The sequence below is a fragment of the Tursiops truncatus genome, chromosome 2 (assembly GCF_011762595.2).
Source record: "Tursiops truncatus isolate mTurTru1 chromosome 2, mTurTru1.mat.Y, whole genome shotgun sequence".
NCBI lineage: Eukaryota > Metazoa > Chordata > Mammalia > Artiodactyla > Delphinidae > Tursiops > Tursiops truncatus.
In genome coordinates, this window is record NC_047035.1 from 162,662,975 (window position 1) to 162,686,558 (window position 23,584).

At 42.3% G+C, this 23,584-nt stretch overlaps 1 protein-coding gene across 17 annotated transcripts in view; it reads left to right on the forward strand.

Annotated features, from left to right (window-relative positions):
• Positions 1-1,369: 1,369 nt before the first annotated feature.
• The window catches only part of MLLT10 (MLLT10 histone lysine methyltransferase DOT1L cofactor), a 249,150-nt gene continuing 226,935 nt past the window's right edge, over positions 1,370-23,584 (forward strand). For 3 of the 17 annotated variants that reach the window (XM_033852423.2, XM_033852426.2, XM_033852428.2), the window contains exons 1-3: positions 1,373-1,793; positions 1,926-2,085; positions 4,622-4,701. In XM_033852423.2, the coding sequence (XP_033708314.1) occupies positions 1,926-2,085; positions 4,622-4,701 (240 nt within the window). In that variant the 5' untranslated portion in view covers positions 1,373-1,793. Of the gene's footprint in view, positions 1,794-1,925; positions 2,086-2,321; positions 2,900-4,621; positions 4,702-18,598; positions 18,783-23,584 lie in introns of those variants that run through there. The other 14 variants (XR_012330414.1, XM_073801642.1, XR_004525403.2 and 11 more) reach the window with 10 other exon arrangements.

Below are 23,584 nucleotides of genomic sequence, written 5' to 3' on the forward strand. Positions count from 1 at the left end.
TCTTACACTTCTAGATTTGCATTACTGTAGCCATCTCACTTCGCTTTTAGAATGTTTGAATATATTTGCTGATATATGCTTGCATTGTAGTATATCTATTATAATTCTTAAATAGATTTCTAGCAATTAATTTGCAATAGAAAAAGCAGCCATGCCACCAATTTTTTTTTTCTTTATGAGAACACTTGGAATGCTTTTAGAACTTAAACCATTATCTTTTGGTGACTGACTAGGAGAACTTGGGTTCCTTCATCTTTTAGCATTTTATATAACTGCATTTCCCAGATCCCCACATTATATTGCTAATTCCTGATAAACAGTCATTTTGTACCTGTAAGGTATTTATCGAAGTCATGAATTCGCCTTATAACTATGCTTGTCATTTAAACAATCTATCTATATTCCTATTTCATGCTAAACTTTTTTGGCCTAAAATCAATATTGGACTAAAAAGGATACATAGGGGGTAGGGCAACAGCGGAAGATTTCACAGCTCAAAACTGCTCAATATCCAGCTAATTATTCAGATAGGCCTGATCCATTTTCTATTTGTATGTGAGTGAGCTCCCATCTTCCTGCCACTTAAGTGGCCTTAATAAAAAATTGACAAATTTTCAAGAGTAAATTTGGAGTACAGAGCCAGATCAGAGAAATCCTCAATTGAAAGGACTCCACTGTCACATGGTGTTAGAGATCATTTGGTGCCTGACTAGAACTTGGGTTCCCTCAAACTGCGATTTCCTGATCCTCACATTATATTGCTAATTCCTGATTAACAACCGTTTGTACTCCTACACAGCAAGTTGCGGGTAGCATAGGTGTTCCCTCTTCGAATACAACCCAACCTAGGCTTTTGACCCTGTCTGTGATGCACTTTCAGTTGTCACTGGGCCCAGTGTGGTGTGTAAACGGGCAGCCGACTTGGTGGCACTTCCACTGGGTGAACTTTGGGTAGAGTCCAGGATGTGAACTTAATGGGTGTAAAGGCTTCGGCACTACAGTGAAGTTCGCGCGGCCAACTGCAGGAAGCCATGCTTCATTGCACCCTTCATGGAAGTTGGCCGACTTGCCCAACCCTTGTTACCCACGGGCCAGTTGTTGAGGAAAAGGCCTGCAGGTAGGTTCTCAGATGCCCGCTGGGAGTCCCCTCCACCTACTCAGACAAAACTCGTCCTCCCTGCCGGTCCTCGGAATCCTCCCTTCCCACCCTCCCTCCCGCCGAGGCCTCTTCGCGACGTGCACACACAGCCCGCGCGGCCGGCACTGCAGAAGACGGCCGCAACGTCCCCGCCCCCGCGTGCGCGCCCCCGCGCCCTCCAGTTGGCTTGTTCCGGCCTCGGCGCGCCACGGGCTCCCCTCGCCCCCTCCCCCTCAGCACACCTCGGCGGCTGCGAGCGGCGCGGGGGAGGGGAAGGGGCCGGGAGGCAGGCCCGGGCTGCGGGCCGGACGCGGCGACGCGCACGCAGGCCTCGCCTCTCCCGGGCCTTTTCCCTCACGCCGGTCGCCGGGCGGGCGCGCACGCCGAGTGACGCTCGGAGGAGGAAGCGCAACCCCCTTCCCCTCCCTCGCTGCCCCTGGCCCAGCGGGAGCCCCCCCAGTGCGCCTGTGCGGAGGCCTACTTGATTATGTGTGCCCTCTCCGGGCTCCAGCGTTAGCCGCCGGGTGGAGGTGGGGAGGGAAGAAGACGAGGAGGAGGAGGCGGAGGAGGCGGTGGAGGGGAGGTGGGGGGAGTCAGCAAGGACATGGCTCCTGACTCCTGTGCGGAACGTGAGTGACTGAGCGGCAAAGCCCGAGTGAGCGAGCGGCCGAGCGGCGGGCGGGGGCCGGGGCGCCGGGAAGGGAGCGGGGGCGCGGGGGACTGGGCGGGGGGAAGCACTCATTGGCTTGCATGTGTTTTTTAATGGTCCCCCCCAACTCCCTCTTAGATGGTCTCTAGCGACCGGCCCGTGTCACTGGAGGACGAGGTCTCCCATAGTATGAAGGAGATGATTGGAGGCTGTTGCGTTTGCTCAGACGAGAGAGGCTGGGCCGAGAACCCGCTGGTTTATTGCGACGGGCACGGCTGCAGCGTCGCGGTGCATCAAGGTAAACACCCAACCGCCCTCCGGGCCGAACCCGGCCTCTCCCAACCGTCACCACTTCCCCCACCTTGGCAGCAACTGCCAGTTCCCCTCCCGCCCCTCCCCCCGCCCCGCCCCCGCCCCCGCCCCCGCCCCGTTCTGCGGCCGGGGATTGACTCGGAGGGTCGGCGGCGGGGCGGAAGGGGTGTGGGCTGCGCATGTGGGAGAAAGTGTGTGTGGCCTGGACTGTCATGTGATGCTGCGTTCACTCTCAAGTGTCATTCGGCCGCCGCCTGCGCCCGGAGCCGCGGGTCTGCGGACTCTCGGAGGCGGGGGTCGGCGGCGAGGGGGTGTCGGGGCCCGGGCGCGCGCCCCTCGGCCGTGGCCCCGCGGCTGTGGGTTCGGGTTGGGGAGTGGGGAGCCCCCTCCCCCTCCCGCCGTGCCGTCTGCCGCAGTGTCTGGAGACTTCCTGTACCATGGAGTCGGGCTCGGGAGCGCGGCGCGCGGCGCCGGGGCGGATCCGGAGCTCGGGGGTCTGCCCTGCCGCTTTAGATTTGGGGGGGGGGAGGGCGCCGGCTGCCGCACCCCAAGCTTTCTGGCCGAGACCTTGCTGCCGCTCCTGCGGACTGGAGCTTCCCGCGGAGAAGAGGCGGAAGGCCGTCGCCGCAGTCGCGCCGCCGCGGGCGCGGCTGGGCTGAGCTGCTCGGGGTGGTGGATGAGGCTGTTGAGTGGCCTCATCGGGCCCCTTCCTCAGCTTCAGTGACTGGACAGAAGAGGAGGTGGTGGCGCCGCCAGTGACTCGGGGAGCATCTTAGTTTGTGTCTGGGTGTTTCCATTGGGTGAGTTTTGGGGATATACAGAAAAGCCGAGGACACTAGTTAAGGTAGTTTTCTGGCCGTTTGAAGGTTCTGACTTTTTCCATTTCACGTGGTAAGGAATTGAGGCTGAAAATTTGGGGGCCGAAAAACAGGTCACTTTTTTTGGTGGCTGTTGTACTCCCCTTGTTGTGCACCAACCCGGCCCCCCTTCCCGTTTCTAAATCTGGCGTTGAGTGAGGCAGAGATTCAGTAGTGTATCGGGCGCTACTAAACGAGAGAAAGCCTGAGCGTAAGGGACTAAACTGTATTCTTTATAGAACGGAATCTCAGAACTGGGAAGGCGGACTTAGGAGATAGTGAGTAACCGAACTTGAGCATGCATGTATCCCCAGTTCTTTTAAAGAAGGGCGGAGTTGCACACCTTACTCTTCTAAGGAGTGAAAACCATGTGTATTAAAACTAGGTACTGATTGTAAGGTCTCAGAACTGGTATAGTGTATTTCCGTTATAGTGTTCATTGGCACTTGTAGAGAGGTATTTCTTATGAATTGGATGATAAATGATGCTAAGTAGTCTCATCTCCCAATTTAGAAGGTGTTCATTTAACTGTTAAAATTTCTTTTTTAGAAGTATTTCTGAATTAAAATATAAGTTTTTGGGCTGTGATGCTGTATTTCTTGGCTGATAGAATATTTTTACTCCGATACATTTTAAAAGGGATTAGAAGTTTAGCTTTTGGAGTTTTAAAAATTTGTGCTGATTTTATATTCTTTAAGTGCTTTCCAATATTTGATATATTTTCAAGTTACCTCTGAGCAAGCTCATTCAAGAGAATGTCAGTTGGATATTAGTGTTTTAAGGTTTTTGGAAAATGTTAAGTTTTGAGTTAGGTAAATGTTAATATAAAAACAGTTTTGTACGCAACTAGACTGTGATTTGGATGTGTGATATACAGATCACTTGTTGGAACATTATATGTTAGAAATAAACGTGTAGTTTACTTTTTTTTTCTGACGGGTTTATTGAGATGTAACTCACATGCCATACAATTAACCCACTTAAAGTGTACAATTCACTGGTTTTTAGTATATTCACAGTTTTGGATTTGTTACTACAGTCAATTTTAGAACATTTTCATCACCCTAATAAGAAACCTTGAACCTGTTAACAGTTATTCTCCATTTCTTCCTAACTCCCCCAGTCCTAGACAACCAGTAATGTACCTTCTGTCTCTATAGACAGATAGACAAATGTCTATTCTGGACATTTCATTTAAATAGAAGCATTTTACTTTTAACATTACATTTCATTTTCTTTCCTGCAATGTCTTGTTTGTTTTGAAAGGTGATTTGGAAATAATTTTCACTTTCATGTATCTAAAATGCTTGCTATTTAAATTTCAGGATATAGGAATGAATTAATTAATTTGAGTTATTCTATGTAAAGAAAAATGTTAAATTTTATCTAATATTTTTTCTGTTATAAGAATAAAATTTGTGTTTATACTTTTTAATTGAAATAGAATAGAAAAAGATTATTTTTCTAGTATTTAGTTAAAATGTCACAATTTTAACTAGGTGATAAATTATAAACATAAATATATCATGTTTAAGTTCTTTACAAAGCAGGTGGTTTATGTGAATAGTTTCAGAGGTAATTACTTTAATAGGGCTTTGAAAGGGTATTTGATTTTACATAATTATTCAAATCTTAACTTACTTTAAAACATTTATTTCCCAACAGCTTGCTATGGCATTGTTCAAGTACCCACTGGACCATGGTTTTGCAGGAAATGTGAATCTCAGGAGAGAGCAGCCAGAGTGGTAAGGACTGTTTATCAAAAACATTAAAATACTTCAGTGAGTAGCTTAGGATGCTACACACTCATGTTTCAGTTTGAAGGGTTTTCAGTCTTTTGTTCAAATATTGAATTTGGGCCAAATATTGACTTACAGTTTTAAACTGGTTTTATAAGATCTGAAAAACAAATTGAATCACATAAGTATATACTGATGGATATTTAGAACAGGTAAAATATAAAGTTGTATTTGGGCTTTCTTAGCCGTGCCTACTGGTTTGAGGGTTAAATTGGCTAATCATAGTTGGAATATAATGGCAGTAGGACATAAGTAAGTTATATTGAGATAATTTTGCTAGGTTCTGTTTACTGAGTTAAAAAAAGTGTTTAATGATTCATATTTCTTTTTACTATGTCTATACAGGTAAAGTCTAACTTTGCTCAGTATTTTCAGACATTCAGTCCCTTTGGCAAAGCAACATAAAAATCTTCCTTTTTTTGACTTGGCTGGCTAACCTTCCTTCTGAACACTTCTGTAAACCTTCTGTAAGAATGAGGGAGGAATGTTTATTCTTTGTGGCCAAAATCATTTTTCCAGTTGAACTTCTGGAAATATGAGGGAGAAAAAGATTTAATCTTCATTAATCACATGAAAGTATTACCATTTGCAGTGTGATAGTTTCTTCCTTTTGTTGTTGACTAGAGTATGTGACAGAAGGTAGAAAACAAATATTTCAACTTCTTTACCTACATGGATAGTATGAACAGAAGCTTTTATTTTTGTCTGGGCAATTTTTGATCAGAAATAATGGCTGAGTAGCTTATATAGGATTGTGAAACTCAGAACAATATTCTGTTGATGTGTTTTCTTTGTGTGTGGGAATGCACTGTACCAGAGTTTCAGCTATTCTAGTGTTACAGAAATGGGAACTGGCAAGTGGAGGATGAAATTAATAATGAAAATTTTAGGACTTAATGTATGTATAGGTTTACTCTGTCTTTTTTCCTCTTTGTAGCATGTTATGGTTTGGGGTTGATGGGTCACCAAGCAAAAGAAGTTATGCTTTAATTTGTTAGTAAACACTGACAGTAAGGTGAGGCTCTTCCAGGGGATGTCACAGTAGATACATGGCCAGAGAAAGATTAGAAAATAGGAAAGTGGGTATCAAGAGAGGGAGGATAAAGAGTTGAATGGGGAGTGGTAAAATGGCAGCATTATTTGCCTCAAATGCCACTTGTTGCCTGTTTCTATTTCTTTTTCCTCTCTGAGGTCATGGTCAGGATATTTAGGTGAATAAAGTATTTATCTTAAAAGATATATAAAGATATATTGGAGGACCCATTTTATTTTAGCTTTATTTGGTAGGATGGTGGGGGTCGTTAATGAAAGAAGAGGCACAGAGTCTTCTAAATTCCTGTAGTGTACAATTATACAAGGTAGGATTGTTTGTAAAAAACAAAAACTCATTCCAAGCTTAAATAAGGAAAGAAAGGGCATTTTGTTATAAGGGTATAGTAGCCAAGAAACCTAACCTGAAAATGTACCCATGAATTAGAACGGGAATGGAATTAGTTTTAATATTATTTCTGCTTTTCTCTGTGTGTCTGCTTCATTCTTTTCTTTTCTGCAGATTTTCTCTGCTACTTACTCCAAAAATCAATAGTTAACTTTTTTGATTGTTTACCATTTGTCAGATACTGTGCTGAATGTTCTATACCAATTATTTTCTTTACCTATCAAATATATGAGGTAGATATTCTGTTACTTTCATTTCATAGATAAAGATATCGTACTTTTAAGAGAAATACATATCTAGTTGGAGTCTGGGCTGTGATGAAGCTCTCAACCAAGGTGTTGTATATTGCCTCCTGTGGTGAAAGATGGCCATACTTCAGCTCTTAATATTTTCTGTCTCCTGTCTCAAGAGGCTAAATCGCAGTGTGAATCTCATGTTCCTCTTGGGGGAAAAAAAACTGTCTTGGCTTGTCTAGTCTGGACCAGTTAGCTAGCCATGGCTAGACAATAGGGTTGAGTTGCTCAGACACAGGGAGATCTCTGTGGGTTTGGGATAGCTCACTTTTCAGAAGAGGGGGAATTATGAACTGGTGGTACCTTGACAGATACTGAGGAGTAAAAATCCAGAACAAATAAAGTATTTTTAGACAAGTTTGGTTGTATATAGAATGGCTTTGAAAGGGGAGGTTAGAAACTGAAAGTCTTAGGATGCTGTTACTATAAAAATGTGAGAGTAGAAAGGGAGGGAGTAGAAAGAAAGAGGGAGCGTTTTGAAGGAGGAAATGACAAATGGATGTGGGGTGAAGGAAAGGGAATAATCAGAGATGATTCTGAGATGTCAAGGTTGAGCACTCTGGAATGGTGATACCATTAACAGTAGCAAAGGAAGGAGAGCAAATTTGAAGAGTAAGGAAAGTTGTTTTGGGCATGTTGGTTTTGATGCCGCTAGGATTTTTCATTGGAAATTTAGGGTTAAAGTAATGAGGACAAGTTAGAGTTGGAGCTGCATAGAAGGAAGATTGGGAAACAAGTGACATTTTTTGTTAGAGAAAAGAAGAGTGAAGACAGAACTACGGTGAATGTTCACATTTAGGAGAGTAAGAACGAGTTTCCAAGGATGGATAATGAACTGTCAGGAAAGGAGAACCTGCAGGGTCCAGTAGCAACAAAGACAGTTTTTTTTGTTTTTTTTTTTTAATATTAACATTGTATACCCATTTTATTTTTTATTTTATTTTTATTTTTATTTTTTTTGCGGTACATGGGCCTCTCACTGTTGTGGCCTCTCCCGTTGCGGAGCACAGGCTCCGGACGCGCAGGCTCAGCAGCCATGGCTCACGGGCCCAGCCGCTCCGTGGCATGTGGGATCTTCCTGGACCGGGGCACGAACCCGCGTCCCCCGCATCGGCAGGCGGCCTCTCAACCACTGTGACACCAGGGAAGACCCCCATTTTATTTTTAATTTGTTTTTTAAATTAATTTATTTTTGACTGTGTTGAGTCTTCGTTGCTGCGCACGGGCTTTCTCTAGTTGTGGCGAGCAGGGGCTACTCTTTGTTGTGGTGCGGGGACTTCTCATTCTGGTGGCTTTTCTTGTTGCGGAGCACAGGCTCCAGGTGCGCGGGCTTCAGTAGTCATGGCGCGCAGGCTGTAGAGCGCAGGCTCAGCAGTTGTACACGGGCTTAGTTACTCCGTGGCACGTGGGATCTTCCCGGACCAGGGCTCGAACCTGTGTTGCCTGCATTGGCAGGTGGATTCTTAGCTGCTGCGCCACCAGGGAGGTCCACAATTATTTTTTTTAAGAAAGAGTTTTTGATAGTGACATTGCTGCCAAGGATGCTGAAGGACTAAGATAAGTACTTGAGACAGCAATTGTAGTTCTCTGGTTTGGGCAGAACCCTCATGATAGGGCATCGAAAAGAGTAAGGATTGCAGGGTTAGATTGAATGTTGAAAATAAGGAAAGAGGAAAATAAAAATAGATGGGGAATTGAGGGAAAGTTTGGTTGGTTTTTAAGGGAAGCTCTTTGTTAGGCATTCATTGTTCGGAAAAAACACTCGAATTGCTTTATTCACCTCAAGTGAATAAGAGTTTTTTTTTAAAATTAATTTATTTTTGGCTGCATTGGGTCTTGGTTCCTGTGCGCAGGCTTTCTCTAGTTGCAGCAAGTGGGGGCTACTGTTCGTTGTGGTGCAAAGGCTTCTCATTGGGTGGCTTCTCTTGTTGTGGAGCACGGGCTCTAGGGTGCGCAGGCTTCAGTAGTTGTGGCGCGTGGGCTCTAGAGCACAGGCTTAGTAGTTGTGGCACACGGGTTTAGTTGCTGCACGGCATGTGGGATCTTCCCGGACCAGGGATCGAACCCGTGTCCCCTGCATTGGAAGGTGGATTCCCAACCACTGTGCCACCAGGGAAGCCCAAGAATTTTTATTGAAATATTTTCATTAGACTTCATTGTTTACTAACTGCTGTCACAGTGTTTAGAGGTTTTGTTTTTAAAAATAAATTTATTTATTTTTGTCCGCATTGGGTCTTCGTTGCTGAGCGTGGGCTTTCCCCTAGTTGCGGTGAGCGGGGGCTGCTCTTCCTTGTGGTCCGCAGGCTTCTCATTGCGGTGGCTTCTCTTGTTGCGGAGCACGGGCTCTAGGCATGCGGGCTGCAGTAGTTGTGGCTCGTGGGCTCTAGAGCACAGGCTCAGTAGTTGTGGTGCACAGGATTAGTTGCTCTGCGGCATGTGGGATCTTCCTGGACCAGGGCTCGAACCCTCGTCCCCTGCATTGGCTGACGGATTCTTAACCACTGCAACACCAGGTCAGTCCCAAGGTTAGAGGTTAAAACACTCATTGATGACTGTTTTTTTTTTTTTCCTTTAATAAATTTATTTATTTATTTTTGGCTGCATTGGGTCTTTGTTGCTGTGCGTGGGTTTTCTCTAGTGCGGTTTTCTCTAGTTGCGGGCTTCATACTCTTTGTTGCTATGCGCAGGCTTCTTATTGCGGTGGCTTCTCTTGTTGGGGAGCGTGGATTCTAGGCGTGCAGGCTTCAGTAGTTGTGGTGCGCGGGCTCTGTAGTTGTGGCTCGCTGGCTCTAGAGCGCCGACTCAGTAGTTGTGGCGCATGGGCTTAGTTGTTCCGTGGCATGTGGGATCTTCCTGGGTCAGGGATCAAACCCATGTCCCCTGCATTGGCAGGTGGATTCTTAACCACTGTGCCACCAGGGAAGTTCTGATGACTGTTTTTGTATTTAATGTGTATGTGTTCTTTTTTTTTTAAATTAACATTTTTAAAAAGTAAATTTATTTTATTTATTTTTGGCTGTGATGGGTCTTCATTGATGCGCATGGGCTTTCTCTAGTTGCGGGGGGGGGCTACTCTTCATTGCGTCACGTGGGCGTCTCATTGCAGTGGATTCTCTTGTTACAGAGCACGGGCTCTAGGCACGCAGGCTTCAGTAGTTGTGGCACATGGGCGTAGTTGCTCCACGGCATGTGGGATCTTCCTGGATTAGGGATCAAACCCATGTCTCCTGCATTGGCAGGTGGATTCTTAACCACTGTGATACCAGGGAAATTCTGATGACTGTTTTTGTGTTTACTGTGTATCTGTTCGTAACTACCACAGGCTGAAGAGATTTATTAGAAATTTTACCTACTTATACAATTTTAATGAGATACAGAGAGAGGATATTTTATTTAATTAATTAATTAATTTATTTTTGCGGTACGTGGGCCTCTCACTGTTGCGGCCTCTCCCGCTGCGGATCACAGGCTCCAGATGCGCAGACTCAGCGGCCATGGCTCATGGGCCTAGCCGCTCCATGGCATGTGGGATATTCCTGGACCGGGGCGCGAACCCTTGTCCTCTGCATTGGCAGGCGGACTCTCAACCACTGCGCCACCAGGGAAGCCCGAGAGAGGATATTTTAGATATTTAATTATTCTGCTTGGAAAATGTGTTGACAGTGCATTGTGTAATAAATAAAATGGCCAAAAGCTCATTAAGTATTTGCATTGTTTAGGTCTTGCTCTTCTTGCTCTAAATGAAAGATGATTCCTTTGCTCCAGGAGGTGAGCTGTAACTTTCTTCTATTGCTCTGCCTCTCTTTATTTCAGTTCTTCCTGGCTTTTTACATTGTTCGGGAGGAACCACTGGATGGACTCAAAACCAGGGCTTTAGGGATTGATCTAGGGATGCACTATTTTATTTTTAAATTTTTTTCTTATTGAGATACATAATGCAAATAAATTACTATAAATCTGTAAAACCATATGAAATACACTTAATCACAGTAAGTATATTTAGATTTAATTCTACAAATTAAAATTATATTAATATGCATTTGATTATCACGAGTAGTTCTGAGCAGTATAAAGCATAAAATGACCATCTGTGTGTTCCCTACCCAGAATGAACAAATGTCCATTCTTCATATTTGCTTCAAATCTTCCCTTCTGCTTAAAAAGAACAATAAATTAAAAAATTAAGTTGAAGTACTATTTGTATTCTCCCCAGTCTGGGTCAGCCATTACCCTTTTAATGTCTGTGGGGCCAGTCTCTCTCTATGTTTTTCTTGCCAGTTTTATTGAGCTATAATTGATATGTAACACCAGAATGTTTAAGGTGTACAACGTAATGATTTGATATACGTATGTATTGCAAAATGATTACCACAGAGGGTTTAGTTAACATCCATCACCTCACCTAGTTGCAAATTGTTTTTTCTTTTGATGAGAACTTTTAAGATTTATTCTTAGCAGCTTTCAAATACACAATACAGTGTTGTTAACTACAGTCACCATGCTGTACATTACATCCCCAGTGCTCCCTTATCTTATAACCGGAAGTTTGTGCCTTTTGACCACGTTCACCCATTTCCCCCAACCCACTACCCACTGCATCTGGCAACCACCAATCTGTTCTCTGTTTCTGAGTTTGGCTTTTTTAGGTTCCATATATAAGTGAGATCATATAGTATTTGTTTTTTCTGTCTGACTTGTTTCATTTAGCATAATGCCTTCAGGGTCCATCTATGTTGTCACAGATGGCAGAATTTCCTTGTTTTTAAGACTGAGTAATAGTCCGTTGTATATATATATCACCATCTATGTTTTACTCCTTCTTATTACACGCATATATCCATACACACCACCAACTAGTGTATTATTTTACAGGAATGGTAAATTCTATATGTGTTCTGTGATTTGTGACATAGCTACTTGTGACATCACTACACTGATATATATTGATCTAGTTCGTTCTTTTTATCTGCTTTTTAGTATTCTGTCACAGAATGTACTGTAATTTATTTAATTCCTTTATTGATTGTCATTTAGGTTTCCAGTTTTTCATAACCACAAATAGTGCTGCAGTGAACATCCTTGTAAATATAGTGAAGCTTGGTTTTTTAAAAAAATGTAGTCTAAGAATCTGTATTAACATGGTCTACAGATTATTTGTTTACATTTATAGTAATGACTGATACATTTGGGCTTCTTAAATTTTTATTTTGTGTTATCTATTTTGTGTTACCTATTTTTGTGTTATCTATTTACCATGCTTATTTTTTTTCCTCTTTATTTTCTTCAGTTGGAGTGATTATTCTTTATTCTTCTTTTAAAAAATCTGGTCTGATTTGGAGGTTATATGTTCCATTTCTTTTCTTTTAGTGATTGCCCTTAATATTTTAATGTGCATACTTTATATTTTTTCTGTGAGTCTAAGATTAATCTTTTTCTTAAAAAATTAATTAATTAATTTTGGCTGCACTGGGTCTTTGTTTCTGTGCACGGGGCTTTCTTTAGTTGCAGTGAGCGGGGGCTACTCTTAGTTGCGTTGCGCGGGCTTCTCGTTGCAGTGACTTCTCTTGTTGCGTGCAGAGCACAGGCTCTAGGTGCACGGGCTTCAGTAGTTGTGGTGCACGGGCTTAGTTGCTCCGAGGCACATGAGATCTTCCTGGGTCAGGGCTCGAACCTGTGTCCCGTGCATTGGCAGGCGGATTCTTAACCACTGTGCCACCAGGGAAGCCCTAAGATTAATCTTTGTACTCCTTTTGAACAAAACCAAGGACCTTAGGACACCTTATGTTCACTCTCTTTATCTTGCAAAATCAGTGTTATTGTTGTTTACATTTTAATTCCACCTTATTTTTTTTTAAAGAATCAATTTTATTTAGTTATTTATTTTTGGTTGCTTTGGGTCTTTGTTGTTACACGTGGGTTTTCTGCAGTTGTGGCGAGCGGGGGCTACTCTTTGTTGCGATGCATGGGCCTCTCATTGTGGTGGCTTCTTGTTGCAGAGCATGGGTTCTAGGAGCACGGACTTCAGTAGTTGTGGCACGTGGGCTCAGTAGTTGTGGCTCATGGCCTCTAGAGTGCAGTCTCAGTAGTTATGGTGCACAAGCTTAGTTGCTCCACGGCATGTGGGATCTTCCCAGACCAGGGATCCAACGCATGTCCCCTGCATTGGCAGGTGTATTTTTAACCACTGCGCCACCAGGGAAGTCCCTATTATAGTCTTAAGGAGTATATTTATTTATTTGAATATTTAAAACATAACTTATTTTGGCCTCTTGCCTTCTGAGACAGCCCACGCTCTGTCTATGGAGTGGGTTTCTGCCTGAATAAAACCTTCTTTCACCTTAAAAAAAAAAAACTTTATTAAGAAAGAAGTATTCATTATTTATTTATTTTGGCTGTGCCAAGTCTTAGTTGTGGCATGCGGGATCTTCAGTGTGGCATGCGGGCTTCTTAGTCATGGCCAAAACGTACTTTTTATAAAAATAAATTTATTTATTTATTTATTTATGGCTGCGTTGGGTCTTCATTGCTGCGCGTGGACTCTCTCTAGTTGAGGCGAGTGGGGGCTTCTCTTTGCTGTGGTGCACGTGCTTCTCATTGCAGTGGCTTCTCTTGTTGCAGAGCATGGGCTCTAGGCATATGGGCTTCAGTAGTTGCGGCACGTGGGCTCAGTAGTTGTGGCTCGTGGGCTCCAGAGTGCAGGCTTAGTAGTTGCGGCGTCTGGGCTTAGTTCATCTGCAGCATGTGGGATCTTCCCGGACCAGGGCTCAAACCCGTGTCCCCTGCATTGGCAGGCAGATTCTTAACCACTGCACCACCAGGGAAGTCCCCAAAACATACTTACTTTAAAATTTCTCAGAGATTCTGGAATTCTTTCATGTTTTTTGTTTTTTAACTGTGGTGGTAGATGTCTTCACATACTTTGTAATTTTTGACTGTGAGCTAATCGTTGTTTTCTTTCTTGGGATTCCTGGTCCTCTAACCTGGGTTTGTGGAGGTGTCACTGAGGGAAGTTTTTGCATTTGCTCTGTAACTGTTAAGAATTGCTTTTGGCTGCTAGTAACAAAGACCAGATTACAGATTAATCTGGCTTCTACAGATTAGCAATTTACAAATTTACTGATTTCTTATTTGAAAGGAGTTGAGAAACTCCTTTGAAGCTTTTATGATAGCTCTGTGAGGTCTTTATTTATTTAGTCTGCACCACATGGCATGCGGGATCTTAGTTCCCTGACCAGGGATTGAACCTGTTCCCCCTGTAGTGGAAGCACGGAGTCCTAACCACTGGACCACCAGGGAAGTCCCTCTGTGAAATCTTTAGGGATCAGACTTTCTTTCTTTCTACTATACCAACCTTAGCAGATAGTTTTCATTTTCAGCATTGTTCTACAGTCACAGCATGACAGTCATTGTGACTGCAGAGAGGTGTTCCAGACAGAAAGAAGGGAGGGCAAGGTTGAAAGTGGTTCTCCTCCCAGCTGAGTTATCCTCTTGAATGAATTTTCTCTAGTCTTAGTGGTCCAGTCCATGTTTTTTCGAGATAGATTCCCCTTCGGTAGGATTGGCCTTTTCCATTTCCTGTCCTTACACAGCACATCTAGGGTCTGTGCTGGCGTCATAGTCAATCCCAGCCTCTAAGGTATATATTAGATCAGGTATCTTCATTGACTGCCTCAGCTTGAACTAATGTTGATTCTTTTAGCTTTTAAGTTCTTTTTTATTTGTACCACAAGAAGATTTACCTTTATCTACATAATTAAAAATTTGTTTTCCAATTTATTTATCTTATATACCTCTGACTTAAGAGTACAAGAAGCCAGGATGGGGCGTCTTCAGTGGCAGTCTAAAAAAGGTATTGTGGGGCTTCCCTGGTGGCACAGTGGTTGAGAGTCAGTCTGCTGATTCAGGGGACATGGGTTCATGCCCCGGTCCGGGAGGATCCCACATGCTGCGGAGTGGCTGGGCCCGTGGGCCATGGCCGCTGAGCCTGCGTGTCTGGAGCCTGTGCTCCGCGCAGGTATTGTAGGGGCTTCCTACAGGTATTGTAGGGGCTTCCCTCGTGGTGCAGTGGTTAACGTAGGGACATGGGTTTGAGTCCTGGCCCTGGAAGATCCCACATGCCGAGGAGCAACTAAGCCTGTGTACCACAACTACTGAGCCTGCACTCTAGAGCCTGCGAGCCACAAATACTGAGCCCGTGTGCCACAACTACTGAAGCCCGTGCGCCTAGAGCCCGTGCTCTGCAACAAGAGAAGCCACTGTGATGAGAAGCCTGCACACCACAGTGAAGAGTAGCCCCTGCTTGCTGCAACAAGAGAAAAGCCTGCGTGCAGCAACGAAGACCCAATACAGCCAAAAATTAAAAAAAAAAAATTATATATAACTTTTTTCGTTTTATTCCTGTACGAGCTTTTTAGCCTGTATGCTTTATTTATTTAAAATTTTGTTTTTGATGTGGACCACTTTTAAAGTCTTTATTGAATTTGTTACAGTATTGCTTCAGTTCTATGTTTTGGTTTTCTGGTCATGAGGCATGTGGGATCTTATCTCCCTGACCAGGAATCGAACCTGCACCCCCTTGCATTGTAAGGCGAAGTCTTAACCACTGGACTGCCAGGGAAGTCCCAGCCTATATACTTTAAATAGAATGCTTTCAAAGTTTAACATTTGCTAACGTTTTTTTCACTTACTGATGATTCATGTCTACTCTTTGCTTTTAAATTCAGTGTAGCATCCTGAGTTCCTATAGCTTTGAAAGAGGTGATTTTAAAAAGTTAACAGATTTAGTGCTTACCACCATACATAAAATAGCAAATAGCCAATTTCCGTTGTCTCACTTCTTGAATTCCTTTCTTTTACTGTGAGAAAAACTTAGCATAACAGCTGACATGAAGTAGGTGTTTAGTACTTGCTTGTATCCTTTTCTAACCTGCCTACATAACTAGTAAGAGAAATGAAAACATTGGGTACATTGATACATTGCCCATTGTACCTATTTATTCCATTTTTTGTTTAGATTTAACTTTTATGTTTATCAAAGTGAAAAATGCACAGTCAGTAGTACCAAAAGATTCTTTTGCACACACAGTAAAACAGTACCTTGCTGCTTGACTCTTGACCTTGCTGCTTGACTACTCTTGATGTAGAAGCAGCTATTCTTTTTTTTTTAAAATAAATTTATTTATTTATTTTTATTTATTTATTTTTGGTGGCACTGGGTCTTCATTGCTGTGCGTGGGCTTTCTCTAGTTGTGGCGAGCAGGGACCAATCTTTGTTGTGATGTGCGGGCTTCTCATCGCGGTGTCTTGTTGTGGAGCACAGGCTCTAGGCACGTGGGCTTCAGTAGTTACAGCACGCAGGCTTAGTAGTTGTGGTGCATGGGCTTAGTTGCTCTGTGGCATGTGGGATCTTCCGGGACCAGGGCTTGAACCCGTGTCCCCTGCATTGGCAGGTGGATTCTTAATCGCCGTGCCATGAGGGAAGCCTGAAGCAGCTATTTTTGACATATCAGTTTTAGATGTTGTCTTTCAGTATATCACAAATTTTGGTTAAGTCAGGAGTATTAAACAGAAAATTTTACGTTATTATGACTATTTAAGTATTTTGTTCATTTCTGAGCCAAAAGCATACTAAGATTGTTTTCTTTTTAAATTTTTTTTCCCTGGGATTAATAATTGTCTTGTATTTTCATTTTTCTTGTGTTCTTTATTTAAGGCTAAATCTTTGCATACTTTCTAGTCACTTCATGTAATTTTCCACTTGTTTAATGAATCAGGTAGTCTATAAATTCAATTTTCTATACATTATAAAATTCCAAAAAGGAAAAAAGTTTTACCATCTTACTTGATGGATAGTTTGCCTGAGTATGGAATTCTTTCTTGGTTGGAAATAAGTTTCCTTCAAAATTTTGAAGGTATTTCTCCATTACTTTTTAGCTGTCAGTGTTTCTTTTAAGAAGACCAGTGAAGTTCTGATTTCTAATCCTTTATATGTGATTGTTCTCTCTGGATTTGGTGTGTTTTCTGTGGCCAGTTTACCAGCTATTTCTCATGGTAGTTAGTGTACTGTCCCTCACTCATTGTACTGGGCATTGTACAGTGGCCCTTTCAATTTGGTAAATCGTGTTAGGGAACATGAGTTGAGTTAAGGGAGAATTTTTTGGAATTATTTTTGACAGTTCCTCAGTTCTATGATCATTGTTTGCTTTTTCTGTATTTTTCTTTATTTGGATGTTGGACCTTTTGAACTGATCTTGCATTTAAGTTAATCTATTTCTTTCTGTTTTGCTTTCTGAGGCAGTTTCTTACTTTATTTTCCATTCTTTCACTTAAATTTCTAAATTCTATTATACTTTTAATTTCCAGAGGCTCTTTTATGCTTTCTGAATGTTTATTTTTTATCCTCTGCTTTTGTTTCTTAAGTGCAATATTTTCTCTTAATTCTCTGAGGATGTTAACCAGATGGTTGTTTTTGTTTTGTTTCAGTGTTCTGAAGTTTTCTTCTGCTCCTGGGACTCTTTTCCTCAGAGTTCCTTTGTACCATTTGTTTTGGCCTGTCTTGTTACGGACTTTGCTTACAAATCTAGTGACTGGTAGCCGTACATTTGAATTTAAGACAAGCTCCTAATGAGGTGACTGGAAGTTCTGTGTGTGTGGCAGAAATTGTTGGCAGATTGGCTTCATTATAGGTGTCTAGCTGGGTTCTTTTATTGGGATGCCACCAACTGGTTAGTTTATTCAGAGAAAAATCCTCCAGTCAGCTGTTTGGGATTCACAACCTGGTTACCAGTATTCCTTGAGGCATTGGTTGCTGGAATTTCACGATCTAGAACTAGATTTTTCAGTATGCCTTTGCTCAGATGTCTCCAGGTCCAGATTTCCTTTTGCTTACCCTTTGTGCAGTTTTCTCGGCTGTGGGAGAGAGAGTTACCTGGTAGTGTGTAGAGAAGGGATTGTGTGGGGGGGGTGTTGATTATCTTTCCGGTTTTATCTTATCCCTCGTCGTGTTTTGAGCCCTACTTGAACCCGTCCCTCTCAGGGGCATGCACCACCACTGTGATGTGGCGCCTGAGGTCCCTCAGCTGGGGCGCCGTGTGGCCCGAGACGTGTTGCTTTTGGACTTGCCTTACTGCAGCAGCCTTTTCTCATCTGCTAAGTCATTTGCTACTCTTTTCCTTTTAGCTTCCAAAGTTTTAGAACTGTTGTCTTTCTTTATGTTTGCTTCCCTTTTGTGATTTGTGATTTTGCCCTTTTTATGTCATTCAGTGGAAGGAGAGGAGTTAGTTTTCAAGTGGAATTAACTGCCTGTTCTCATGATGTAGTCTTTTCCCACTTCTTCCAGGGTCTTGTTTTTCCTTTTAGTCTGTCCTTTTTACTTGATTTTTTCCCACGCAGCTCACAGTCGTTTTTCAATCTTCCCATGGATTTTACTTTCCCTTTACATTTTTCACCTTTTACTTGCAGGCTTCCTGGAAGAATAAAACCATTAGTTGTTATCTCTGCTTCTTCAACTGCCTACTGTGGTCTAGCCTTCCAGTTGTGCTTAATGATTAAGGTGTAACTTAATCGTATTGTTTTTTTTTTTTTTTGGTCGCACTGCGTGGCATGCAGGATCTTAGTTCCCTGACCAGGCATTGAACCCGTGCCCCCTGCAGTGGAAGCAAGGAGTCTTAACAACCACTGGGCTGCTAGAGAAGTTCCTTAATTGTCATTTTAAGCAGTAGCATATGAAATCAGCATTTGCTGTAACATTCTCATTATGGACACTGTCCGTTTTGTCTTTCAGTGACCCTTATATGAAAATCCATGTACAAGAGATTCTTTTAATAATTTAGCATAAGGAAAAGTGTCTCCCATTAGAATCTGGTATATTTCCTCCTTTTTGACAGCTCTATGATACGTATTCTGTTTTTCTTTTTGTTCTGGCTATCAGGCAGCCCAGAACCAAATCTGGTCTTTAGTTACATCAGCTATGTTAATCTGATTATTGATATATTTGTTTTCTCCTCCTCGTCCTGTGGGATTTAGGACTTCACCTCTTATCTCTGTTTCTCTGCGTGTTGATTTCATTCTCTCATACTACAGACTCTCTACTTCATGAGGCTGGAACCATGACTGCTGGCAGCTCTTGGCTCTCATCTTCCTAGCCCCTTCTACCAGAAGAAGGGGCTGTCTTGAAGAATCCTGGGAAGGACTCTGATTGGCCTGTCTTGGATCATGTACCCACCATCCCTGTGGCTGGAGTGGGGAGGGTGCTATGAATGACAACCCTCACTAGAACTACATAGTTGGAGTCAGGGGTAAGAGCAGTTTCCCTAAATCAGGGGATGTCCCTCATACTGGCTTTCACTGTTCATTTTTCTGTTTTTTTTATTGTTATAATACAGGTCCTTTATTTGTAGTCTGCCTCAAATCCTTTTCTGAAAAAAATTTTAGGTATAAATAAGTAAATAAAATATCACAAATTGCTGTTCATTCATTCTTCACATTGTTACATTTGACTCTTAAGTCTCCCACTCTATTGATTTTGCTATTAACTTCACATGGCCAAATTCAAAAATTTTTTTTCACTTTTCATTATACTCGATCTACTTTCAGCATTTAAAACTATGATCACTCATCTTTCTTGCAACTCTCTTTACTCATAACTTCTGATAAACTGTTTTCTACTTGTACCTCTTTAAACATTGCCTTTTGGATTCCTATTTGGCATTACTTATTTACTTGTTTAAAATTTATGTTAGATGATTACTTTTCTGGCCGTTTATTTGATTACCTCACACTAGGTAAACTTAGGCATGCTGATGGTTGCCTCGAGGCATCACTATCACCTGAACAATTTTCTAGTCTTTAGATCCATTGCAGTTGGCTTTTGGATATCTCTGTTTAGATATCCTAGGCATCTTAAATTTAATTTCTCTACTTCTGTAGTCACTGACATAATCTTGATTATTTTTTTGTCTAGATTATTTCAACAGCTTAAATTATGTAACTTTTGGTTAGATAATATATTGACATGGCTCAAAAAATATAAAAAGATACACAGTGAAAATTCTTCCTAAACCTGCCTCTTATTTGCCCAGTTTAGCTTTCCATCTTTCTCTGTTGTTACTAGTTTTTAATTCATTTTTCTAGTTTATTCATGTATGTATATATTTCTACATATATAGACTCTTGTTTTTCTTCCTTTTCTACAAAAAGGTAGCATATTACACACTTTTAGAGTGAACTTTTCTCCCTTGTCTTTTTACCTCTCTCCTTTCAGTACTGTCCCCCTCCCCAACATTTCAAGATTATCTCCTATAAAGCAAATATGATTGTTATTTCCCAATCTCCTATAGTGTTACTTAACTGTTGGTGCAGTGAAAATTCTTTTGTCAGGTCCACAGTATTTCCACTCTCACACATGTGCACAGGGTATGGCTGGGTAACCTCCCCCACCGCCCCCCCGGCCCCAACAATAAAAAATTTAGTTCTGTAGTTACATAGTAGGGTCAGAAATTTATGGTGGTATTGCTCTAGAGACAAGTAGAAATTATAGCTGCCCTAACATCATGTAAATTTTTCTTTTTCCATCTGTCTTGTCCCTACCCCTCCTATTTTCACTTTCTGCACTGTATCCTCCACATAGCCATGAATAGACAGATAACCCCAAGAGATTACTTCAGCATTTTATTTTCAGATGCTACAAGTGCTTTTCTGTTCTCTGACTCCCAAAGCGCAGAGTATTTGTTATCTTCTAAAAAAAATTTTGCTCTGATTTTAGTATAGTGCAGGCCTACTCATTTTTGATAATTAGGGAAAGAAAGAAAGATAACTGGGAAAAAAAAAATCCATAATCCAGGGCTTCCCTGGTGACGCAGTGGTTGAGAGTCTGCCTGCCGATGCAGGGGACGCGGGTTCGTGCCCCGGTCCGGGAGGATCCCAGGTTCCGCGGAGCGGCTGGGCCCGTGGGCCGTGGCCGCTGAGTCTGCGCGTCCCGAGCCTGTGCTCCGCGGCGGGAGAGGCCACAGCAGTGAGAGGCCCACGTACCGCAAAAAAAAAAAAAAAATCCATAATCTCATGCAGAGATATCCAAGTGGTATGGTAGTAGTGTTAAGATCATGGGCTTTGGAGTCAGACGGACTAGATTTATGCCTGTGCAGTTTTATCTCGTAAGCCTCAGTTTCCTCATGTGCAAAATGTCATGGAGCTCTAATAACGTGCCAAGTAGTGTCAGGTGCTTAATACAGAGAAATACATCACTTCACCCTCTCAACAGGACAATGAAATTAGAGGTACTATTTTAATCTCAATTTTTTTAATGAGGAGGCAACTTGAGGCAAAGAGGTTTAATGATTTGTTCAGGGTCACATAAAAATGGGTAAGCCAGGTTTTGAACCCTGGGCTCTCCAGAGATGATGTTATTTATTTATGGGCTCTCCAGAGATGATGTTATTTATTTATTTATTTAGCTGCATCGGGTCTTAGTTGCGGCATGCAGGATCTTCATTGCGGCATGTGGGATCTTTCGATGCGGTGTGTGGGCTTCTCTGGTTGTGGCATGTGGGCTTCTCTCTAGTTGTGACACGTGGGCTCCAGAGTGCACAGACTCAGTAGTTGTGGCGCACAGGCTTAGTTGCTCCGCGGCATGTGGAATCTTCCCGGATCAGGGCTTGAACCCCTGTCCCATGCATTGGCAGGCAGATTCTTAACCACTGTGCCACCAAGGAAGTCCTTGGTGTTATTTTAGGATAGGAGAAAGTGAAATAACATCAATATGGTAGGATTAGGAAGTATATTATCAATAATAAGGACACTATTCCCTCATGTTTGGATCATTTCTGAGGTTCATTAGTTTCTGCTATTGTATGTGTACGTTTTAACCCCCGTAGTTCCTAGCTGATTCCTTTTGTCTTTAAAATTAGGATAGCGTGGACTTCCCTGGTGGTCCAGTGGTTAAGACTCCACGCTTCCACTGCAAGGGGCACAGGGTTTGATTCCTGGTTGGGGAAGTTCCGCCGTGCTGTGTGGCCAAAAAAAAACAAATTAGGATGGGGTAGTTTAGATGAGCTGTATCTCTGTACATGAAAGTTTCATTTCACTTAAGACTTTCCAGGGCTTCCCTGGTGGTGCGGTGGTTAAGAATCTGCCTGCCAACGCAGGGGACACGGGTTCGAGCCCTGGTCCGGGAAGATCCCACATGCCATGGAGCAGCTAAGCCCGTGTGCCACAACTACTTGAGCCCATGTGCCACAATGACTGAAGCCCGCACATCTAGAGCCCGTGCTCCGCAAGATGAGAAGCCACCGCAGTGAGAAGCCCGCTCACCACAGTAAAGGGTAGCTCCAGCTCGCCGCAACTAGAGAAAGCTCGTGTGCAGCAACGAAGACCCAATGCAGGCAAAAATAAATAAATAAATTAAAAAAAAAATAAAAAGGACTTTCCAGAAGCTTTTTTTATCTTCACTTCTTTGGCAACATATGATTAATATTTATGGACGTTTGAGTGCTTTTGGCGACTGACTTTTGGGGGGAAGTGCTAGTTTTCTCAGCCAAACACACTCCATCCTTTGTGTTTCTTTGATATATGGATAATGTATGTCAAAATATATTTCTTTTGTCCTTTGCACAAATAGTTGTGCATTATAAACCGCAAGAGTATTGATATTTTACTCATATTCAAACAAAGACTCCTAATTTCTTTGGACCAACCCTGTGCATTTTAATTTACTTTTCTCACTTGTGTGTGTTTATGTGTAGAATTTTCATCACCTATTATTATTTTTAAAAGATTATTTTTGGCTGTGTTGGGTCTTCGTTGCTGTGCGCGGGCTTTCTCTAGTTGCGGCAAGCGGGGGCTACTCTTCGTTGCGGTGTACAGGCTTCTCATTGTGGTGGCTTCTCTTGTTGCGGAGCATGGGATCTAGGCGCATGGGCTTTATTAGTTGTGGCTCGCAGGCTGTAGAGCGCAGGCTCAGTAGTTGTGGCGTCCAGGCTTAGTTGCTCCATGGCATGTGGGATCTTCCCGGACCAGGACTCAAACCAGTGTCCCGTGCATTGCAGGTGGATTCTTAACCACTGTGCCACCAGGGAAGCCCCTCATCACTTATTTTATTTTATTTTTTTTACTTATTTTTAATTGTAAGATCTGTGATGCAAAGAAAAGAGGGTGTACCCAGTATATGGACACTTAAAATAATAAAGTCAGTATTCATATATTTAGCGACCAAGCTTAATAAAGAGAGCATTTTGCCCATACCTTTGACTCTTGTGTGCCTCCCTTTGAGCACATTCCTCTCTTCACCTGAAGGAGAAACTGCTGAATTTTGTGTTAATTGTTCTTCCTTTACTTCTAAACAGTATTTTATTTAGTTGTGGCTGTTTTGAACTTCATGTGAATGGAGTAATGCTGTATTGATTTTTTTGATTTACATTTTGTTTTTGAGATTCATCTATTTGATGCATATAGCTGTAGTTTATTAATTTCTTTTGTTCCATGATTTCAGCATTTGAATTACACCAGTGTCCATTCTCCTGTTGATGGCCATGTAGATTTTTGTCTGTGTTTTGCAATTTATGAACACTTTTGTGAATATTCTTGTACATTTGCAGGAATTCAGCTCACTACTAATCAAACTGCTGGGGTTGCTCCAAAAAGGGTCATAAAATCAATTTAGTGGGGAGCAACCAGCATTAAAAAATGAACTAGAGCAGAAAAAAATTGACAGTGCAGTTTTAGTATTCTGTGTAGTGGGGTTGCAGTATAAAACATATTTCTTAGAGTGGTTCGTGGTCAAAAAAGCTTGAGAAATGTTACTCTAGGATATGTACGAAGAGGTGGAGTTGCTGGGTTGCCAGGGAGGCCACTCCTTTTTTAGAAGTGGTTATTTCACTTTACTTTCCCACCAGTGAATGGCTTTTTTGCTCTACATCCTTACCCAGTGCTTAGTATGTCAGTCTTTTTAAGTTTAGTCATTTTGGTAGTCTCACTGTGGTTTTTACTTTGCAATTCCATGATTACTAATGATGGTGAAACCCTTTTTGTATATTTATAGTCCATTAAGATTTTCTTACTTGTGACTTGCAGATGGCTTCTCTGTGTCAGTGGTTCATTTTTTTAT